This window comes from Cyprinus carpio, chromosome B17, assembly GCF_018340385.1.
Source record: "Cyprinus carpio isolate SPL01 chromosome B17, ASM1834038v1, whole genome shotgun sequence".
Classification (NCBI taxonomy): Eukaryota; Metazoa; Chordata; class Actinopteri; order Cypriniformes; family Cyprinidae; genus Cyprinus; species Cyprinus carpio.
Window position 1 is genome coordinate 16040282 of NC_056613.1, and position 21462 is coordinate 16061743.

Consider the following 21462-nt stretch of genomic DNA (forward strand, 5'->3'; position numbering starts at 1 on the left):
CTAAGGCCAATGATGTCACTTATTTTAATTCACTCCTCAACAAGTTTTTTTTTTTTTCTTTGAAGAACCAGGGTTCCCACAATCTTGGAAAACATGGATATATGAGGATGCCTGATTTTCTGGAAAAATATGTTATAAAGTCTTAAAAGGGCATTTTCATAACACTTTCATATAGTGTTTTAAATTTTTTATAACAAATACACATTTTTCTAAACTATAATATTTTATAGGATAGAAATTTTGAGTAAAAATGATTTGTAAAAATCCTTATTCAGTACATCACGAGTTCAATTTAGCCATACTTTGTTTATTCAAATGCACTGATTGAATTACAAATGAACTCTGCTTTCACAGTAAAGATACTTATAGATACTCACAGTAAAGGATCTCATAGTCCCCTGAGTTGGATACCAAGTACTGAGAATCCACAGACCAATCCAGATGGGTGATGAAACTAGAATGACCCTGTGAGCAATAACAGACAGTGCATACAAACATAAAAAACAACATTAATTTGAGGAGGCAGATGTGTGTTTGGGTCTATATGAACAGAAAAAATAATGTGGCCGTGTTTATTGTTAACTAAAACAATTGAAAATCATTTACATTCATAAATAAAAAGCTGAAATATAAATAAAGAAATATATAAATACTTAAAAAAAACACGGGTAGAATCAGCTAGTCTATTATCTCATGTGTGGTTTATGATAATCTATTACACATTTGTCATATCTTTGCATAAACACACATACTTACTGAGCACTTTCCAACTCTACTGTATTTCTTTCCATTTTCTGCCACAGCATAAATGTAGATGTAGTTGTCATGTGACCCGATCGCAAGGAAATGACCATCTGGAAAGAATAACCGAGGGTTTCCAACTTAATCAATTGCAGAGACTTTAATAAGTGCTAGTTTTTGGCTAACATCCTAATGTTTACGAGAATTAACTTGAACCTGGAGAAAAGCGCATAACCGACAGCTGTTCGTTCCCGTCTGTGTGCACCGTGACAAGATCCTTGGATTCGGTATCGAGCACAAGCCACCTGCACAGATTGATAATGAGTGAAAGGACCGTATTAAACTCACAGGTCTAAAGAAACCCGAAACATAACGAACGTTAGACTCTTCATCCAAAGCCATTATCAGGATTCTTAGTGAAGAAAAAGAAATCAAAGACAGCTGAACAATGCCGCTGGGATGGTATTGTGTTCCTGTGTTGCATTAGCATAATAATAAGTGTTGGGGTCTTCCATGTAACACTCTATTAGACCTCTTTTTTGAATTGTAATGATGTGTCAGGGATGAAAAGAAATCGCCTCACCTGCCCGTCTGCGTTCCTATAGCAACCGTTGCCCCAGAAGGGTGGAAGCCGGCCGACTGAGCGGCGTCCTGTCCGTGAGGGAAACACACATACATGCTCAATCAAACATCCTGTCAACACAAATATAGTTACATCTCAGCCCAAGGAACAGCAGAACTCATTTAATTACAGTTGCAGTAGTGACAAGGGTTTCAATAACAAGAAACTGGTGTGTGAGCTTTGAGATGACACTACGGTAATGTAAGTGAAAGCTACCGAGGCGGGCGGCTCACCTCCAGTGTTTTGGTCCAGATGGGCTGATGAGAGGCAGAGTCCCACAGGCAGACGTGCTTGTCATGGCCACAGGTGAGGAACTGATGCTTCAGCGGATGTACAGTCAGGCCCCATAACTCATCTGTGTGGCCCTGACAATCAAACAGTCAACAGACTCTGAAGTTTCAAAGAAAGTTTCAAAATCAAATTTTGAACTGAAGTTTCAAAGAAAGTTTCAAAATCAAATGTTTTCTGTTTTAGAACCACAAACTGAATTACCCTTTTACCCTAAAAGGATTCATTTTGTTTCACCATAGAAGGGAATAACTTTGTTCTACAACAAACATTTTCAACATTTAGAGGGCCAGAGACACATTAACTAGCAAGGGATGCTCTAATATTAATATTCTGGCTGATACTGATAAGGTAATAATTATTTTATGTTATTTTATATATTATATAATATATTTAAATTCTACAAGTGAATTTAGGCATCACAACATTATAATGTACAGTATGAAAATGGATGTTCAGTTTGAGATTTGCTAAATATTTAAGTGTTATTAAATTATTTATAATTATTTATTATTAATTTTTTTTATAGAAAATATTTCAATAGTTTTTTTTTTTTTTGAGGATTAATTTTACGTTAGTTTAAATGTAAAAATAGGGAGAAAGGACCATTATAAATATCAAATATATACCCAATATTGACCAATACTGATCAGTTCTTCTCTAATAATTACTTTGTAAATAATATAATTAAAACATTTTAAATATAATAAAAAAAACTACCTTTAATTTAAAAATGTAACATAGAAAACATAAAATAAATAGCAAATTTCATCACTACATTAAAATGTTCAGTATTAAAAATGGACATTCATTTTATCCTAATAAAATGATATCCTAAAAATTTTATGTTTATTTATTAACATATTAAAAAAAAAAGGTATTAAATATTATTTATATATTTAATATATTATTAAATGTTTTATATAAAATATTCATTATATACTTATTATTATATACTAAAAATATTTTGTTTTATTTTAAATTATAATTATTATTATTCTATAATAAATCAATTGAGTGTTAGAGGATAAGAAAATCTCATCTGAATGTTAAAATAATGAGAAATGAGCATAATCAATATCCAATATCCAATTTATATACAATATCAAACAGTACAGAAAAGTTCTGTACTGAAATTAGAAATTAGTAAATAATTATGCAAAAAATTAATAAGTTAATAATTCCATATGTTATGTATATTATATACAGTATGTTCTCCACAGAAAACACTGGTTACTCAAGCGTATTGTATCTACACTGGTTAACTTACCTGGGTGATGGGTATGAACTCTCCATCCAGACTGCCTTGCAGGACATAGTTTTTGGTAGTGCCAATAAGAACCGTTTCTCCCCGTCCTTCAGCCACAGTCCGAATAGGGCCATATAACTCAGGCACCTGAAAGTAACATACAAAATAGCTGGTAAATTAAGGCTGCCTGCTTGATCGGTACTACTATACAAATGCATACTGCATATTGCAAAATGATACCTATGTAGATGCCTTACCTCCACCGTTTGAATCTTTTGATAATTTTCATCCCAGGAGATGAGTTTACGGTCCTTCCCGCCTGAGACCAGCGTCCCATTTCTCAACATGCAAAGTGCAAAGACGCTTGCCTCATGTGCTCCCTGAATGGCCAAGCTAATACGATTAGATCCTGTGAACCATGACCAGAAAACATGCATTATATAAACCGACTATTACAAAAATGGAAACCATCATCATCATCAGTATATCAGACAATCAAAGGTGTTCACAGGCTACATGAAAAGAGTCTTATTGTTTTGTGTATAAATGGAGCCAGAGCACAGTCTCTTATTATCACTAAGAAAGAATGTTTTGTTGGCAGCAGGGTCAACCTTAGATAACACACAGCTGTTATGCTGTACAGCATTCATAATTGTATTTTATAAAGAAGATATTTTACAAAGTTCAATGGAGGTAGGTTTTCGGAAAATAAATCAAATAAATCAATAAATAACACCATAATAATAAACCTTTTATTCTTTTACCTTTGCCCCACACAAGTATATTTCCACTCGAGTCTCCAGTGATGGCGTCTCCATTTTCTGAAAAAGTCACACACAATACAAACTTGGGCTTCTCTTGTTTCTGCAAGAAACATAAATATGACTTTATTTTAAAAGCAGAAATGCAATAGATGTATCACACAAAAGACAGAGATTAGATGTTTTTCATAGTCCACAACTACACTACCAGTGAAATGTTTCGGCACATCTAACGGAATTTAAGTTTCTCAGGATCTTGAGAGCCTTTGGATAGAAAAGGCTTAATCTTAAACTTTTATTTTTTTTAAAGAAATGTATACTTTAGCAAGGATACATTAAATTGACCAAAAGTTGACAGTGCAGACATTTATAATGTCACAAAAAATTTCTACTTTTAATAAAAATTCTGTTCTTTTGAACTTGATAAACCTGAAACTGATAAAATGCATCATGGTTTTAACAAAAATATTAAGCAGTACAACTTGTCCATCATTAATAATAAGAAATAACATGACACCGAAGACTGGAGTAATGGCTGCTAAAAAAATTCAGCTTTGCCATCACATGAATAAATTACATTCTATAATTAATACTTTAAATTATTAATATAAAAAAATAAATAAACAACAGCTATTTTAATAATTTTTTCTGCTTTTACTGTATTTTTTTTAATCAAATAAATGTGGCCTTGGTGAGCACAAGAGACTTATAATTCACATATTTTCATTTGTTATTTCATAGTTTTGATGACCCTACTATTATTCTTAGAAGTATAATACAATAATAATAAAGAATAAGTAGATGTGTCTAAACCTTCAACTGCTAGTGTACATGATGCACATGCACATTTCACCATATCTGATCATGCAATTTGATTAAATATGAATTTGAATGTGACCACAAAGGATTATGACAGATTACCTCAAAAAGACCCTGTTTTTTCACAAGAGATCCCTTTTCTAATGACCAGAAGTAAAGGTGTGACTTTCCACAGGTTACAATTACATTGGCATCTGTAATCAGCAAAAAAGAAACAAACACTGAATCACTGTAACACACTAAGGAACGAAGAAGCACAAAAATAGGGAATCGGTTCATTTTTGCACGCCTCTTGTTGACATTGCTTATATATATCTGTTCAATATCTATCCTGAATAGCACTCACCTTGACTTCAGCAAGTCTTTCCTCCCTCTGCCAGTCCCACACAGAGAGAATGTGGTCATTGGAGTCGTCCACAACACACAACCAGCTTCCTCCGTTCTGAATGTTTGAAATTTCAAATTTGATCACTCACAACCTCTTTTGACAGATGTATTTAAAGGGACAGTTCACCCAAAATTCCGTCATCATTTACTCAAGTTGTTCCTAACCTGTAAGAGTTTTTTTTTTCTGCTGAACACAAAAGAAGATATTTTGAAGATTGTTGGTAATCAAACAGTTGACTTCCACTGTTTTTTTTTCCCCATAATATAGAGGTCAATGCTGATTGGTTGCCAACATTCTTTAATATATCTTCTGTTTGGAACAACTAGAGGGTGAGTAAATGATGACTAAATTTAGATTTTTGGGTGAACTATCCCTTAAACTGACCAAGCTACAGAAAATACCACCCAGTACTCATAATAAAGACAGGTTTGTTTGATGATTCAAAGAACTCTAAGCTGTATTTTGCGGTTTCACATGAGAACGTTTGTTTGCTAACATAATACAGAGTGACTTGTTCTTACCGACTTTGAGAAGGAAAGGCAAACCAGAGCTCGATCAAAGAAACCGGTTCCAAGAATATGCAACGTGTTCAAACTCACAGAGTCCCACACTCGCACATGAGGAGCCAAAAGCTGCCAGACACAGACAGATGTACTGAACATGTTAAACCAATTCGACAGACCCTTGCGGCACATGCAATAACTAGCAGATTTATTTTGGCTGGATCAAGCCTAATTTTAGTAGCAATATGCTATTCATTTTTATGATTGATACCGGTTTAAAATAACTGATCTTACTTTTCCATCTGAGGATGTGCCAGCCACTTGTCCTGTTGCTATGGTGATTTTATCAGGATGGACAGCGAGGCTGTAGGAAAAGACAAAAGAGGTGAAAGATGTAGGCAGCTGGGACTGTTAAGGAGATGATGACACAGCAGTGAGAGGACATCGCACATTTTTGTCTCTGTGAGTTAATGCCATCACAACACTACTTATCTTTGACTCATCTTATGACTTTGAGCATTATGAGTCACAGGACTGATCATAAACACAGGAATCTGATCATGAACATCTTGGTTAATGGTTTCTCTTTATGCTTTTCTTGCTCAAGGCCTTTGACATACAATGAACAGCCTTGACGTTCTGTAAATTCTTATACAGATGAACAAAATATGAGATTACACTCAGTCATACATGATAATTTGTGTTGTTCCTTTAGGTTTATGTCTCAACTGGAGACTGGAGGTCAAGAGGAAAATATATTAAATGTTCTGTTCTATCTAATGTTCTGATGGCTTGAATTTTTTAAAGTGTGTTTTGCTGACTTGTCCAAAAATACAATAAAAACAGTAATATTGTTAACTATTATTTCAATTTATAAGAACTGTTTTCTATTCCAATATTTTTAAAACCTAATATATTCCTGAGACGCAAAACTGAATTTTCAGCAGTCATTAGTGTCACATGATCCTTCAGAAATCATTCTAATATGCTGATTTACTGCTTAAAATACATGTATTATTATTACCAATGTTGAAAACAGTTGTACACTTGTGATCATTTTTTTCAGGATTCTTTGATGATTAGAAAAGAACAGCATTGATTTGAAATAGAAATCTTTTGTAACATTACAAATGTCTTTACTGTAACATTTGGTCAATTTAATGCACCCTTCTTCAATAAAAGTGTTAATTTAAAAGACATAAAATTTTCCAGAAGATTAAATAATGCTGTTAAGCAAAGGTTAAAACGTAAATAGGATATTCAAACAGGAAAATAAATAAATAGGAATCGGAAACTTCAATGTTAAGCATAACGTCACTAATTTATTTTATGCATAAAGGATAATGCATTAACTATAATTCTAAACTTTTAAAATGTCCTTGAGGTCTCTTATACCCCCACAAAACTAATGTGGTGTAACACAGAGGCAGAATACAGACTGAGGGATGACAGTGGAATGAATGATAAAATTCAGTGACACGACTAATGATAAATGTTCTGTAGAATTGCACATCAAAGCAGAAAATTAAACTGCACTGCTCAGATATTGTGTATTCAGCATAGTTTTGAAAAATTATGCTGCAGAATATCTGAATAATAATTTAAGCTGTAATGTCTTCTTTAGATTTACAGTTTTGAGGTGACAAAAGGATACAGAATGTACTGGTTTGATGATCTTACAGAGTTTGAGATCAGTGTATGCTACGGTGAACAAATAGACGATGACGTCACATGAACAGAAATATAAGTCTTACCACTTGATATCATCAGTGTGTCCAGTGTAGTGTCTTTGTAGCTGCTCATCCACATTATACAGCACAACCACAGATGCAATGAAGTAAACCGTTTCCCCCGTCGGGAGCAAATACAGGTTGGATCGACAGTCACGGCCCCGGTAACCATAGCTGGGTCATAGTCAAGAGCAAAAACTACTGTCGATGAGCTAAATTAGGAACAAACCTCAGCTATGAAGAGTGAAAGGAAAATTTTAACATTTTTATATCTGGAAAAGTGCCAGCTGACCACTTAATATTTTGTTGGGCTTTAGATATCATAGATTTCTCAGTCATGTCTACAAAGTAGTTTTTAGGCAATATACCAATTGCAAAACTATTGGGAAAAAAATGCAAAAAAATATCCCACTCTGAGCTGCGCCAGAGAGAACACCAGGGTAAATGATTAGACATCCTTCTTGCCTCAAAATTCAACTTGGATTGTAAATATGGAATTAGTGCATCACAGTGAATAATACCTTTTAAGGTCCATGTTTCAGAAGCTTAATGTTATGAACAATAATCTTGTAACACATAACTTGGACCTAGAAACCATATCCATCACTTAGCTCATGACATTTCATCAGCTCATTTTCTGTGTAATAATAAATCAACAGTTAATTCAATCTTACAGCAATGAGCGTTCAATACAAGAATCAATCTAAATGCAGATCCATTTCTATTTTGCAAAGGATACACCCAGTCTAGCTTCAGTTTTTTAGGAGGCAAGTCAGCCTTTGCTTCCAGGCAATATGTGTCCACCAGGTCTTTGGGCATGTACATGGTGATGGGTCGTCCCTTCAAATACATTTTGACATACCCTTCATCTAGAAAAACCAACGCAGATGTTTAGAGCAAGAAAATGCCATGGATCGCTGTGGCATCTGTTGGGGTTAATGTCATCCAATTTTGAGTAAAACACTGTTAAATCAGACAAAAAGTTTGGGGTCAGTACAATTTATTTTATTTACCTGTTTATTTTTTTGTGAAATAAATTAATACTTTTATTCAGCAATGAACATCAAAAGTGACAAAAATCTATTTCGAATAAATGCTGTTCTTTTGAACTTTCAATTTATCAAAGAACGCTAAAAAAATTGATGATTGTTTCCACAACTGTTAACAGCATTGACAATAAGTAGAATTTCTTTTTGAGCAGCAAATTAGCAAATTAGAATGATTTCTGAAGAATCACGTGACACTAAAGACTGGAGCAATGATGCTGAAAATTCAGCTTTGCCATCACTTAAATGACTTTCTACAATATATAACAATAGTTATTTTATATTGCATTAATATTTCACAATAATGCCATTTTCACTGTATTTTTGATTAAATAAATGTAAGCTTAAGAGACTTATAACATGAAATAATCTTATGAACCCCAAATTTTTTAATGTTAGTATATTTTAAAATGTGATTAAATGTTAATCCAAGACAAAATGAAAAGCTTTTATCCCAAAAGGAAGATAAGAAGGAATTGCAACAATTTTTAGAAGAATATATATTATGTTCTGAAAATAATTCAATAGATCAGTGAGATTTAAAGGAAATGCTTTAATGCATTTTATTACGTACAGTGTTTGAAATACACTCAATTTAAAAGTAAAGACAAACAAAGCAAAGACAAATGCAGAAGCATGTGAATGCAGCAGTTTCATGGTTTGATAAATTAGTAATAGACAGATAGGCATGCATGCAAACACAATGGAAAAGGAAATGTACAGTTTATAAAACGCACACATGAACAAAACAAACCTATTCAAAAGCAAAAAGAGAAAAGTGTGAACAGAATAACATACACAACATGAAACAAAACTAACTCAAAGAGACACGTTCAAAACAAAAAGAAGAAAACAGAACAAAAGGCTCCACCTGACTACGTTTAGGTTACAGCTGTTTTGATTAGTAACAGATTTGAAAATACTGGCTGGGAGATTTGATTGGACTCCTGTAAGAGGGCATATCTAGAGGCGAGTGGACAAACTGAGAAGTACACTTCCTCAGAGGAAGAGTAAATGGAGGGACCTTTCGGCTTGCGAGCCGGGCCGCTCTGTCAGACAAAACCTTGGCCTCTGATGGCGTGTTGGTGGACTGCGAGGGCACGGCTGATGCGGATTTGGGGGGCTCAGTGGATCCGGTCCTTTTTGACGGTCGGTGCAGGTAGATCTGCACAGTTACTACAGGTGAAGTGGTCAAATTGGACAGGGCGGGTGCGGGACAGGGTGGAGAGGTGGGATGAAGTATAATCATGATCAGACATTGTCCAATAGCTTTTGATACCACCATAATAACAAGAAAACAAGGCGTCCACAAAACTAAGAATTTACACTGCAAAATGATCTTTTTCTCAATTTGTATTTTTCTTGATTTGCAGTATATCCGTAAAGCAACAACAATTTACTTAGATAATAAAAAATAATACAGGGAACATTTTCAGAGAATATATCTTGAATTCTGGCAATAGTTTTTTTCCTTCCTAGTTTTAAAGGGATACTCCATCCCAAAATGAAAATTTTGTCATTATTCACTTACTCCCATGAAAACAGGGAGGCTTGAGACCGTCCCATAGAAGGCTTTTAAGACTGATAGACTAAATAAATCAGTGTCAAGGTCCAGGAAAGTATGAAAAGCATCGTCAGAATAGTCCATCTGTCACCAGTGATTCAACAGTAATGTTATGAAGCGACAAGAATACTTTTTGTACATGAAGAAAACAAAAATAACGACTTTATTCAACAATTCCTCTCCTCTGTGTCTCTCCAATCCACGCAGCACCATTTTGGTAATTCTGAGCAGTACGCAGGCGGCTTATGCTCTTCTGTATCAGCCACGCCACAAGGATACGTCTTTATGTGTATTTACGCTTTGGTTTGAAAGCAAACAGCGCATCGGCACCACGCAGCTGATACAGAAGAGCATAAGCCGCCTGCGTACTGCTCAGAATTACCAAAATGGTGCCAGGCTGATTTGGAGAGACACAGAGGAGAGGAATTGTTGAATAAATTTATTAGTTTTGTTTTCTTCGTGTACAAAAAGTATTGTTGTTGCTTCATAACATTACAGTTGAATCACTGATGGCAGATGGACTATTCTGACGATGCTTTTCATACTTTCCTGGTCCTTGACAATGTTATTTATTTGGCAGTCTATGGGACTGTCACAAGCCTCCCTGTTTTCATCCAAAATATCTTAAATTGTGTTCCGAAGACGAACGAAGCTTTTACGGGTTTGGAACGACATGGGGGACAAAATTTTCATTTTGGGATGGAGTAACCCTTTAAGCAAAAATTTACATTTAGAGATATTTATGCTTAAAACCAATGAGGGAGGAAAAAGAATTTATAAAAACACACTAAAAGTAAGAAAAAAAATAAAAAAATAAAAATTAAATTTTCCACAAAAAAAAAAATAAATAAAAAAGAGAGAGAGAGGACGTTAATAGTTTATTTTTATTCATTCATTCTTTTTTTTAAATTGTTTTAAATATATTTATTTTTTCTGGAAAAAAGCAAAAATTCTGTTTTTGAAAAAGATTTTTGCAGTGCTGATGGGAAGGGGAAGCACATGGGAAACTGAATGTTATCTTGATCAAGGAAAACCATGAATACTGGAAATAAACTGATCAAATGTATTCTGAAGAAAGATTACCCCAGCCACCCAAGTGAGGTTTGATTTTAATTGGTTTGCCTTACAAGGATTTTTTGACTATAAAACATAGTGGGCATAGTGAGTCATTCACTGAGTGTTGCATCAACATTGAGTGTTGAAGACAACAGTTTTGGGAAAATAATTTCCACTAACTGTGACACACTGCACACAAACCAGCATGACATTTAACTTCAGATTTATGATAAACACCAGATTCCAGTTTCAGAGAAATAACAGAAAAGCTGGTTGACACAGGATGATAAATGCCCTTTACGGGACTGAAAGAACAAATACGTGTACGTGGAGAAAAAAGCAGCAATAAACTACTGGAATAAAAGCTGTTCAGTGTGCTGCTGTGTGACTGCAGGAGAGTGTTGGGTTCCCATGGTGCATGTGAAAAACAAGTGCCATGAGCAGTGAGCAAAACACCCAGGAGCTGTCAGAGCAGCATCACTCAAGAGTTAACAGCCTGTGTTTAGCACCACTGCAATCAACCACAGGTTGGCATCACTCAGAAGGGTGTTACAGAGAGTGTGCATTAGTTTATTGGGAAGGGTAGCATTTCTGGAGGAAGGGTGGGAACTTCTATCACACACGCATTTGTATAATCAACCCAAACCCTTACGCAAGACAGCTCTGTGTGTGTTGATTCCATAATATGAAGCCAGAGCTATTAAAGTCTGCTAGATTACTGTCCCATCTGGAATCGTTAGAATAAACTGAATAAAGGGGCATTATGTGCTTCTTACAGCAGAAACAAGCATAATAAAAACGAGTAGGAAATCTCTTAAGACCCAATAAAATCAAAGTTTGGTGGCAAAAATCATTTAAAAGACTAGTTTAAAACACAGACGCCAATTCTTAGGAATGTACTCTATTGATGTTGGTTTCATACGGTTTAAAAAAAAAAAACATCTACAATTTTAAAAAACATTTACATTTAATGACTCTAATACATCAAGTTAAAAATATTAACTCATTTTATTTAATATTAAAATATTATTATGTTTTATATGCATATATTTTATATTAGTTAATGATTATTTTAATTTTAGTACTTTTTTATAGTTTTAGTTTTAGCTTCAGTTAACTATACTAACCCCGGTGTACCCTGTCTTTATTATTTGTCATAGAGTCAAATGTTTTTTTTTTTTTTTTACATCCGATGTTAACCTAACCTTGTAATATGAAGGTCAAATTATCTGATATTTTAAGCGATTTATTAACCTTGACTCACAGTCATGAGAGTCTGTAGGGGTCCCCACTATGATGTCATTTCCTGTTGTATCAAATATGTCCCAAATACAAAAACATGTATAAAAAAAAAGAAAAAGAAAAATCTGTTTAATAAGGGTCTTTAAAGAGAAATGGCTTCATAAAGTATCTGGCAGTTCATAAATAATGATTCTCAACTCTACCAGCTGTCTTTGCATTTTTAAGCAATGAGTCATAATTGCCCTCAATCTGTAATTGTTGACTTCCCTCTGGCTTCGGGAATCAAGCTGTGTCCAGAGAGCTGCTCACGCAAGGGGCAGTTGACAAACAGTGCCTACCTTTGCAGTGCGTCACACGTCGCATCCCTTTGTGAACGTACAGAGACAGAGACATTCACATAAGATGGCAGAAAATGGCTGATGGAAAGACAGACCCCTGTTCATAAGATCCCAGCTCGCCATGTCTGGGTAATTACTCTACAAGCTCCTCTGGGATACTTGTTTTATTCGCCAAGTGCTCTATTTAACAAATCCACTGGTTAATTTGGTGAACTGTATATTTAACATCTGGAATTGCTGTCTTTATGACCTCAATTAATCTTTTTTTGACACATTTAAACACATAAACAAAGTAACAAATTCACATACACAAAAAAAAACACAAAAATCTCCCCCATCAAGAACAACATCTTTTATTCCGCCTCATATGGCTGCCACTGAACGCTCTGCTTTTACACCGACACCAAATCAAATTTGTTCTGACGTTCCCAAGAACTGCTGCTGAATTCCTTTGTATCTCTTTCAAAAATTGAGCTGCACAGCTTCTGACCAGAACTGATGCATAATAGATAAACACAATGGCTATAAATGCCTGTTGGACCTTGAAAATTTCATGCTTTTTTACTTTGAAAGACCTTGTTCTCTATACTGAGAGAGTAATTAACATAATCCTGCCGTTTCTATGCTTTATAACTATACTTATATAATGGTAAATATTATTTCTGATAATTTTCTACTACTAAAATTTATTTGCTTTTCAACCAAATGCATAAAAATTATAAATTTAAACAGAATATAAGTAAAATTCAATAAACACAAAAATGAAAAGAGGAAAAGTTTCTGGTAAGAGATGATGTGTTACTGACAAAAGAATAACAGGTAATTTAATGATGAAATGAACTGAAACAAAGACTGTACCTCCATGAGCCATGACTGGAGATCACACAAGCAAAATAGATTTTTTTTTTATGTGTTTCCCTTAATTCGCCACAGCACCACTGTAACATCTGTCCACCTTCACTGCTGCTAAACAAAAGTACGTCTGGGTGGTCAGCCATTTATTTTGAGGGCATGTATTTGGCAAGAGTCTGTACTTTCTGGAAAGTCCGGTCAAAAAGAAGAATGGCAGTATAACCATTGCTTGTATGATCCAGTCTTAGTTCAGAGACACATACTCTATTAAACAGGAACAGGACACCTGATTCTTACCTGCGCTGAAAACAGGCTCCCTCTGTTTGCTGCAGGAAGGGAGAAGGGAAGAAAGTCATCTAAATGTGCTTGTGTAACGTGAGTGTATGAGTTGCTCTTATTCAGTCAATCACATGGGCATAAAAGCATATATACATACTAATTTACATACTTCTCTGTGGCTTTCTTGCCACTGGAGTTGCTCCCTGTGGAACCAGCGCGTGTGCGATTGCTTTTGGAGTCCACACCACTGTCTTTCCTGTTGTTGGGGCCGACTTGCTCAGATGAACTTGTCCTTTTCACAGTGCTATAAATGATAAAAGGCAAGATATTAATATCAATTTGTCCCTCACAAGAAAAGGCAAAACAAAATAGCAACAACACTTGATAGTGCTAAAATACATATAAAATATAAAACATAGCAAATGGGAAAATTTGCTTTTTGAATATGATGCACACAATGTTAGATTAATTAAAGATCCTGCTTGAATTAGTATTAACATTTTTGTCAGATTTTTTAAGAAAAAGTTTCAAAACTTTGGTGCTGCATTTATTTGATCAAAAATACAGCAAAAACAATAACACTGTAATATGCTGTTCTAATATGCTGATTTTCGTGATCTGGAAATATTTCCTATTATTATCAGTGTTGAAAACAGCTGCTTAATATGTTTGTGGAAACTGTATAATTTTTTTTCAGGATTATTTGATAAATAAAAAGTAAAAAAAAAACTCATTTAAAATAGAATATGTAAATGCATTTATTGTCACAATGTAATGTGTTTTGGAATAAAAGTATTCACTTCTTTAAAATAATAACATTAATACTGCAACATTTATGTATGTACACATATATATATAGCTTGCAATATTGTATCTGTCTCCAAATATAAGTTAACTTTCATGAAGCCTAATTTTCCTACAATATTCTGAACCTCAAACAGGAAGCATAAATGTTAACATTTACACAGAAAAAAGGAAATGGCAATGTAGAGATAATACTGGTGACAGCCAATTATAACAGACACTGAGCACCAGCCTTTCCCAAAGACACACAGCAAACAACCATTACATATTCCAGAAGAAATGTGTTTTATGTTTTGTTTTTTCTCTGTGACATGTTCCTGCCCTGATTTGCTGTGTCTTTGTGCACTGGAAAGGGGTGAATTGAGACTGGGTGCCCTTTAAAACTTGTCAACAAAAGAAAAGACCCCATCAGCAGTCCACTGGTTGCCAGGCTCAAGTCTAATCCAGACTGCAGAGCTAAAGTTCATTTGGCCCAGCCATTTGCTGATGGTGTTATCCCGTGTTAAATAGGCTGCAGGATCTTCATGCTTTGTAAGGCTTTTTGTCAATAATGGCACTTCAGGCATACAAGCAAGCTCTTGCTTCAAGGCATGATGGGAAAAGAAGCTTTACAGGCTGCAATGAAAGAGTGCCTGAAGAGAAGCTAAAAAAAAACAAAAAACAAATGTCCAACCAAAAGAGTGCCCAGTTTCACAAGAATCAAAGCAAAGCTTATCTCCCATTGCAGTGGCACTTCCTGTGGGATCCCCAAACAGCCTCCACAGAATATGGACGAACCGCAGACTCTGTTTGCTAAGGTTTTAAGCTTGGAATAATGGCTTTAAAAAAACCTTTAAAGCATTTTTTATTACAAAAATATCAGTAGCCCACATTGGAGATCTTGTAGGCAAAAAACTCTCACCTGTAAGGTGGCCTCAGAAGAAACCTGGGCAGACGGGACAGACTAGAACACGTAACAGATGGGTAGAAGGGAAGGGGACAGACAGGTCTCACAGGATGACAAATACATGTGACAGATAGTTGACACTCACAAACAAAGACACTTGAGGGGAAGCAGGGGTTGTCAGCTGGGTTTGTGCCTAGTAATCATAAACCTCTGTCTATTCATTAATTTGTCTGCATGATTTGTCCATTTATTAAACTTTAGACACATTGGTGCTGCGCAGCTGGAGGGTTCATGAAAGCAACTGTTTTTTCTCATTGCAATTTTGATTTTCATAGTTGTCTGCAGAAGCATTTTAATCTATTGAATATCATTACATCAGTATAGGTTTATGGATTCTAGAAAGTTAAATGATTTCATTATTATTCATGGCTTCCTAGTGTCAAAAACAATGTATTTCTGAAAATTATGGTTGGAAATAAGTTGGAATGTGACATATCACTACAGAGATACACTACCCTTCAAAAGTTTGGGGTTAGTAAGAATTTTTTTGTGATTACTTTCATCCAGCAATGATGCATTAAATTAATCCAAAGTGACAATAAAAACTTCAATACTTTTATTTTTTTTAATTTTATATAAATGCTGTTCTTTTTCTATTAATGACATAATCTTGTACAAATTATCACCTTTTATATAAAAAAAATAATAATAATAATAAAAGTGGCACAACCTTTTAACTTGTGATAATTATTTTGAAAAAATCATGAGCACCAAATCAGCATATTATAATGATTTCTGAAGCGTCAAGTGACAATGAAGATACTAGTTATGGCTGCTGAAAATTCAGCTTTGTCATTTCAGGAATTGTTTACATTTTAAAATACATTAAACAGAAAACTGCTATTTAAAATTGTAATAATATTTTACAATATATCTTGGTGAGCATAAAAGACTTATTTCAAAAACATTAAAATCTAAAAGCGCAAACTTTTACACAGTAATGTATAAAGATGCAATTACAAGTAAATAAAAAGTCAATTGTGAGAAATTAAGTTATTACTAGAAATTAAAGGGTTAGTTCACCCAAAAATGAAAATTAAGCTGCCGAGGCATCCTAGGTGTATATGACTTTCTTCTTTCAGATGAACAAAGGCCTCCTGTATTTTGTGAGAAAAATATCCACATTCAAAATGTAATAATCACTTTAATGTAGCTTGCGCCAACAGTTGTACACAGAAACAGTTCTGGGAGCATGGTGTATGAGGTCAGCGTTGCGCATGCGCTGGTGAGTCTCGTGAAAACCAACGATTGTTTACAGGATCAAAAGAAGCAAAGTTTCCTTATTTTAGCAAAGGAAAACTAGTCTTGGCTGAAGCAAAGCAACACTCGCTGAGTGCCACTGAACAGCCTGAACACAATTTTTAATATAACTCTGACTGGATTCATCTGAAAGAATACACCTAGGATTTCTCAGGGGTGAGTAAAACGCAGCCTAATTTTCATTTTTGGGTGAACTAACCCTTTAGGTCGCAATTGTAAAATATGAAGTCATATTGTGGAATTTAAATTTATGTGCAACCAAATTTAAATGACTTGCTCTCCGTCATCTAAAACCTAGGCGTACTGCATTGCTTTCTACGTCACAGTTGATTCACTTAAGAACCTGTGTCTTTCAGGTTTAGTGTTGCTTATCATGAAAGACGTGAGCTGACCTTTATAAGACAAAACCTTCCACTGTTATCTTGTGTATATTCCTGCTCTGTCTATCTTTTATACTGAAAGATGTTCCAGCACAGCACAGCATAGAATACACATAATTTTATCTCCACACCAAATGAATTGACTGAGAAGGATTTTACCATTTTCATCTTTATTTCTTAAATGAAAAGGACTAAGAGTTCAGTCAATTATAGATTAAAGCAGGAATACATTACACAACTTGTAAACACTGAAAGGCTGAGGGTCACACACTAACATGCTTTCAAGTTGTGACTCACACAAAAATATATGCCTTGTAGATATTAAACATGTTTCATATCCGAAGACTGGATGAAATCAAAGTTTAAAGTTAAAAATTCATTTTCTGCACCCATCAGGCATTACAAAAATGTTTTTATGGAATCAGCTTTTAGTCTCTTACCTTTTGGTTGCTGGTGAGCTGTTGTCCTTCTTGGAACTGGAGGGGGATGGCAGTGTGCCGCCCTTCTTAGGCAGGACAGTACCGTTATTGACCATGGGTCTGAGGGGCAGGGCTGCAATCATCGGTCTAGCTGAAAGATGGAAGGACACATGAGCAGAATTACACACAGCACTGCAGTCAGACGTTTATTGCTTGTTGTTTTGGTCACACTTTATTTTAAACTTTTGCCTCAACAAACTCCTAATTTGCTGCTTATTGATAGATGTAGTTGTTAAGCTTAGTCATTGGGTAGGATTGGGGATGTAGAATATGGTCATGCAGAATGTGGGCTTTATAAGTACTAATAAACAGTCAATATGTTAATAATAGACATGCTAATAAGCAACTAGTTAATAGTGAGAATTGGACATGATACAAAAGTGTTACCACTGTTTCCATTCTTTTCGTAAACTAGCTCCTCTTTATGTTAAGCTTTTAATAGTTAAGTTCACATTCTGAAAGGATCTATGAAATCACTTTAAAAGAACAGCTTTTTTCCCTGTTTAGAATAATTTCCTATTAAAACAGGAAGTCTGGGTGGTGCACATAGAGGGACTTATCCCTTTTGTTTTAAATGGCCAAAAAGCCTTTGCTATGTCATAGTCATGAACAATCATTTGATACTTGTTAGTTAGCTGAATGTGGTTTTAGTGTAAATCTAGAGATCATTGGACAAAAAAAAATGTGCAGGATGAGTCATCAATATTCTTGTGTCATTGTCCAAAAAGACGAATATGAATTTTAAGTGCATATATCTGATAAAATTAAATTTAGTTTATGGGTATATTGACTATATATAGACTGTCCTGCAATAGGTTGAGCCACTAACAGACTCCATTAAAATGCAATTGTGGTTCACAGAAGTCTCGGTTAGGGAATATCTCTTTGTGCAATTCAAGTACTTAATAGTGCATCCACACCTGCAGTCTAACTGCTGATGGCAAAGATTTTTGAGAGTCTTTATTTACATTACCCTATGTTTCTGCATTATTATTTATTCATCACTGCAGATCTGCTTGAATGTGTTATGAATGTGTAGGCAGCGGGACAGAAATACAGTAGAAAAAATAAAAGAAAGATTGAGGCAAAAGCGCAAGTGAGAAATAGCAGAGGATTTTATTTTTGTTTCAAAGAGATCAGCCTGCACAGAGCGTGACTCATCTCGCACACACTACAAACAGGCGGAGGAATGGATGAAGTGAACATGAGCTAGCTGAAGTACAACGAAAGTAAACATTTCTTCATTAGTTTAAGGAGTCTTGGACCCCAGTTTGACAATTTGTAGCACACATTCATGCAGTCTGGCTAATTAGTGTCTGACATCAAAGCAGCAAGTGTGTTTCAAACCTTTGAGATGGTAAAGAAATGTGACTCTAATTACTCACTTTATCCTACAGTTCAAAGGATTATGCGGATTAAGTAAAGCTTTGTTAAACAGTCACCAAAGAATCAAGATATTTAAGGCGACAAGTCACTTTCCATGTCTGTTAATCGAAATTAACCTCATTCTTGAGATTTTTCAAGGTCTCTCATTTTGTGGATGTGGTAGCTTGTCTGTCTAGCATTAAATGTAATTAGGACTAGAGTGTTTGTTAAGCACACTAACAAGCATCTTATAACGTTAATCTCACTAAACTCAAAGAACTAGACAAATGTGAGAGAGAACTTTTGTCACACATGCTGGAGCGGAATTAGGGATGCACAATATATCGATGATCTTAAGAGTATCAGTGTTTTTTAATAATTATTATTATTATCTGATTAGTTTAACATTGAAAGAAAAAAAGTTCCACTCTTTTCCTTAACCAAGTAAAAAAAAAAAAAAAAAAAAAGGTGAAACATGATGATTTTATCCATGATTTCAGTTGTGTAAAAGTCAATTAATTACTCACATTTACTCACTCTCATGTCATATCAAAACTTTCAAAAATGTCTTTCTTCTATTGAACACAAAAGAAGATATTCTGAAGAAAAACTGTTTGGTTACCAACATTTTTCAAAATATCTTCTTTTATGTTCAATAGAAGAAAGACATTTTTGAAAGTTTTGAAATGACATGAGAGTAAGTAAATGATGACAGATTTTTTTGGGTGAACTATGCCTTTTTAAATGAACTTTAGTGTGAATGCTGTCTTTAAAAAAAGACATATTATATATTAAAATTAGTGCTGGGCAATGATTAATCACGATTAATCACATCCAGAACAAAAGTTTTTGTGTACATAATATATGTGTGTGTACTGTGTATATTTATTATGTATATATAAAGACACATACATACAGTATACATTCAGAAAATATTTACATGTATATAGTTATGTTCATATAATTTATACTATATATTTTTTTTTTAATGTATAAACTTATTTTTTTTTCTTAAATATATACATGCATGTGTGTGTATTTACATGTACATAATAAATACACACAGTACACACATATATATTATGTACACAAAAACTTTTATTTTGGATGCGATTAATCATGATTCCTTAAAATATAAATTATAAATTATATCATTATACTGGTTATCAGTCATTACATAAAAATTAGTATATTATTTCAAATTAAAGTAATTAAATAATAATATTAATTTGAAAATAATTTAGTATAAGCTTCTCTAAATTAAGTTTAGTAGATTAAGCATTAATCTCGCTACAGGACTCCTGCTACATGGCTCGTGATTCATGCAAGTGATGCTGAGTCACTAAAATACCCGCATGTATATAACATCATGCAAATAATCTGTTTTGCATATGAATAAACATTTAGTATATAAACATGCTTACGTTACAAATACCAACTACCAAAGCAAATACCAAATCTAATTAACATTAAAAATGGAATCTACTGATCTCGGATTACAAATATCAGCCAACATTTCCATATTAGTGCATCCCTAAGTGGAAATATAACTCATATGAAGCTCAGTCCTCTGTGTTCATGCATTTTTGAAGCCAGTGATGTCAGTTTCAGTCATGTGACTAAACTGTGCTCTTTGTATTAGTGAGTAACTCTTGATAAGTGAGACATGAGTCCCACTGCCTACCTGGCTTCCCAACACTGATGTCAGAGGAGGGAGAGTCTCTCCTCACTGCTGCTTCTAAACATGCGCACAGTATGAGAGAACAGTTGAGGCAAGGGAATAGGAGGTAGAGAAGAAAGAAAATGAAAATAGCAATAGAAGAGAAAACTGCAGCCTGAGCAGGGGTGGGATGGAGATGAAAAATAAGAAACGGCACACAGGTAGTTCTGTACAGAACTGTTCTCCAGTGAGGCTCAAAGAAAATGTTCTAGCAAAGCAGCTGAGATTAAGTGCAAAGCTGAAATAAATAACACCATCTAGAAACTCAAGGACTTTCCACCAGATGAGGTGACAGAGGGTCTGTGTGGTACCTTTGGTTGGTCCTTTCCTGTTGAGCATGGCCTGCTGCTCCTCTGAGACGTTCAGTCTCCTCACCACATCAGCCAGCGCCGACTTGAGCAGCTGAATCTCATCCTCCTGCATCTGAACCCGCTGCTCCAGAGAGGCGATCCGGTCCGTCACCTCCATACTGCTCGCCGCCGAGGCACTGTCATCTATAACACACAAAAAACCTTCAAGTATATGGAAAGCTAATGCTGAAATTTCAGTTTAAAAAAAATTATAAATAACAATGATTAAAATAAGTGTACAAAATATCAGCAAAGTTTATAATATGAATAAAAAAAATGTTTAATAAAATATTAAAAATGTGAGTGAGTGACGTGAGTGACGTGACATTCAGCCAAGGGGTGACCCATATACAGAATTCGTGCTCTGCATTTAACCCATGAAGTGCACACACACAGAGCAGTGAACCATCACACACACTGTGAACACACACCCGGAGCAGTGGGCAGCCATTTTTTTAATGCTGCGGCGCCCGGGGAGCAGTTGGGGGTCAATGCCTTGCTCAAGGGCACCTAAGTCATGGTATTGAAGGTAGAGAGAGAACTGTACATGCACTCCCCCCACCCACAATTCCCAAAACTTTAAAAAAAGTTCCCAAACTTTTATAATAAATTTAAAGAAAAATTACAAACAATAATTTTATAGTTATGTTTAATGTGGAAAATATTTACTTCCTATTAGG

General features: G+C 34.7%; 1 protein-coding gene across 2 annotated transcripts in view; it reads right to left on the minus strand.

The window, feature by feature from the left end:
- Window positions 1-21462, minus strand: part of eml1 (EMAP like 1) — a 53452-nt gene that overhangs the window by 1845 nt on the left and 30145 nt on the right. Inside the window, exons 2-21 of one of the 2 annotated variants that reach the window (XM_042742504.1) lie at window positions 20744-20926; window positions 20397-20450; window positions 17309-17438; window positions 13648-13782; window positions 13497-13525; window positions 12348-12374; window positions 7841-7970; window positions 7126-7275; window positions 5666-5735; window positions 5390-5500; window positions 4823-4922; window positions 4583-4719; window positions 3665-3764; window positions 3158-3309; window positions 2922-3047; window positions 1597-1728; window positions 1325-1392; window positions 958-1046; window positions 757-854; window positions 378-465 (exon numbers count right to left, since the gene is read on the minus strand). In XM_042742504.1, coding sequence (XP_042598438.1) covers window positions 378-465; window positions 757-854; window positions 958-1046; window positions 1325-1392; window positions 1597-1728; window positions 2922-3047; window positions 3158-3309; window positions 3665-3764; window positions 4583-4719; window positions 4823-4922; window positions 5390-5500; window positions 5666-5735; window positions 7126-7275; window positions 7841-7970; window positions 12348-12374; window positions 13497-13525; window positions 13648-13782; window positions 17309-17438; window positions 20397-20450; window positions 20744-20926 — 2109 coding nt within the window. The remainder of the gene's footprint in view (window positions 1-377; window positions 466-756; window positions 855-957; window positions 1047-1324; window positions 1393-1596; window positions 1729-2921; window positions 3048-3157; window positions 3310-3664; window positions 3765-4582; window positions 4720-4822; window positions 4923-5389; window positions 5501-5665; window positions 5736-7125; window positions 7276-7840; window positions 7971-12347; window positions 12375-13496; window positions 13526-13647; window positions 13783-17308; window positions 17439-20396; window positions 20451-20743; window positions 20927-21462) is intronic. The other variant, XM_042742505.1, reaches the window with a different exon arrangement.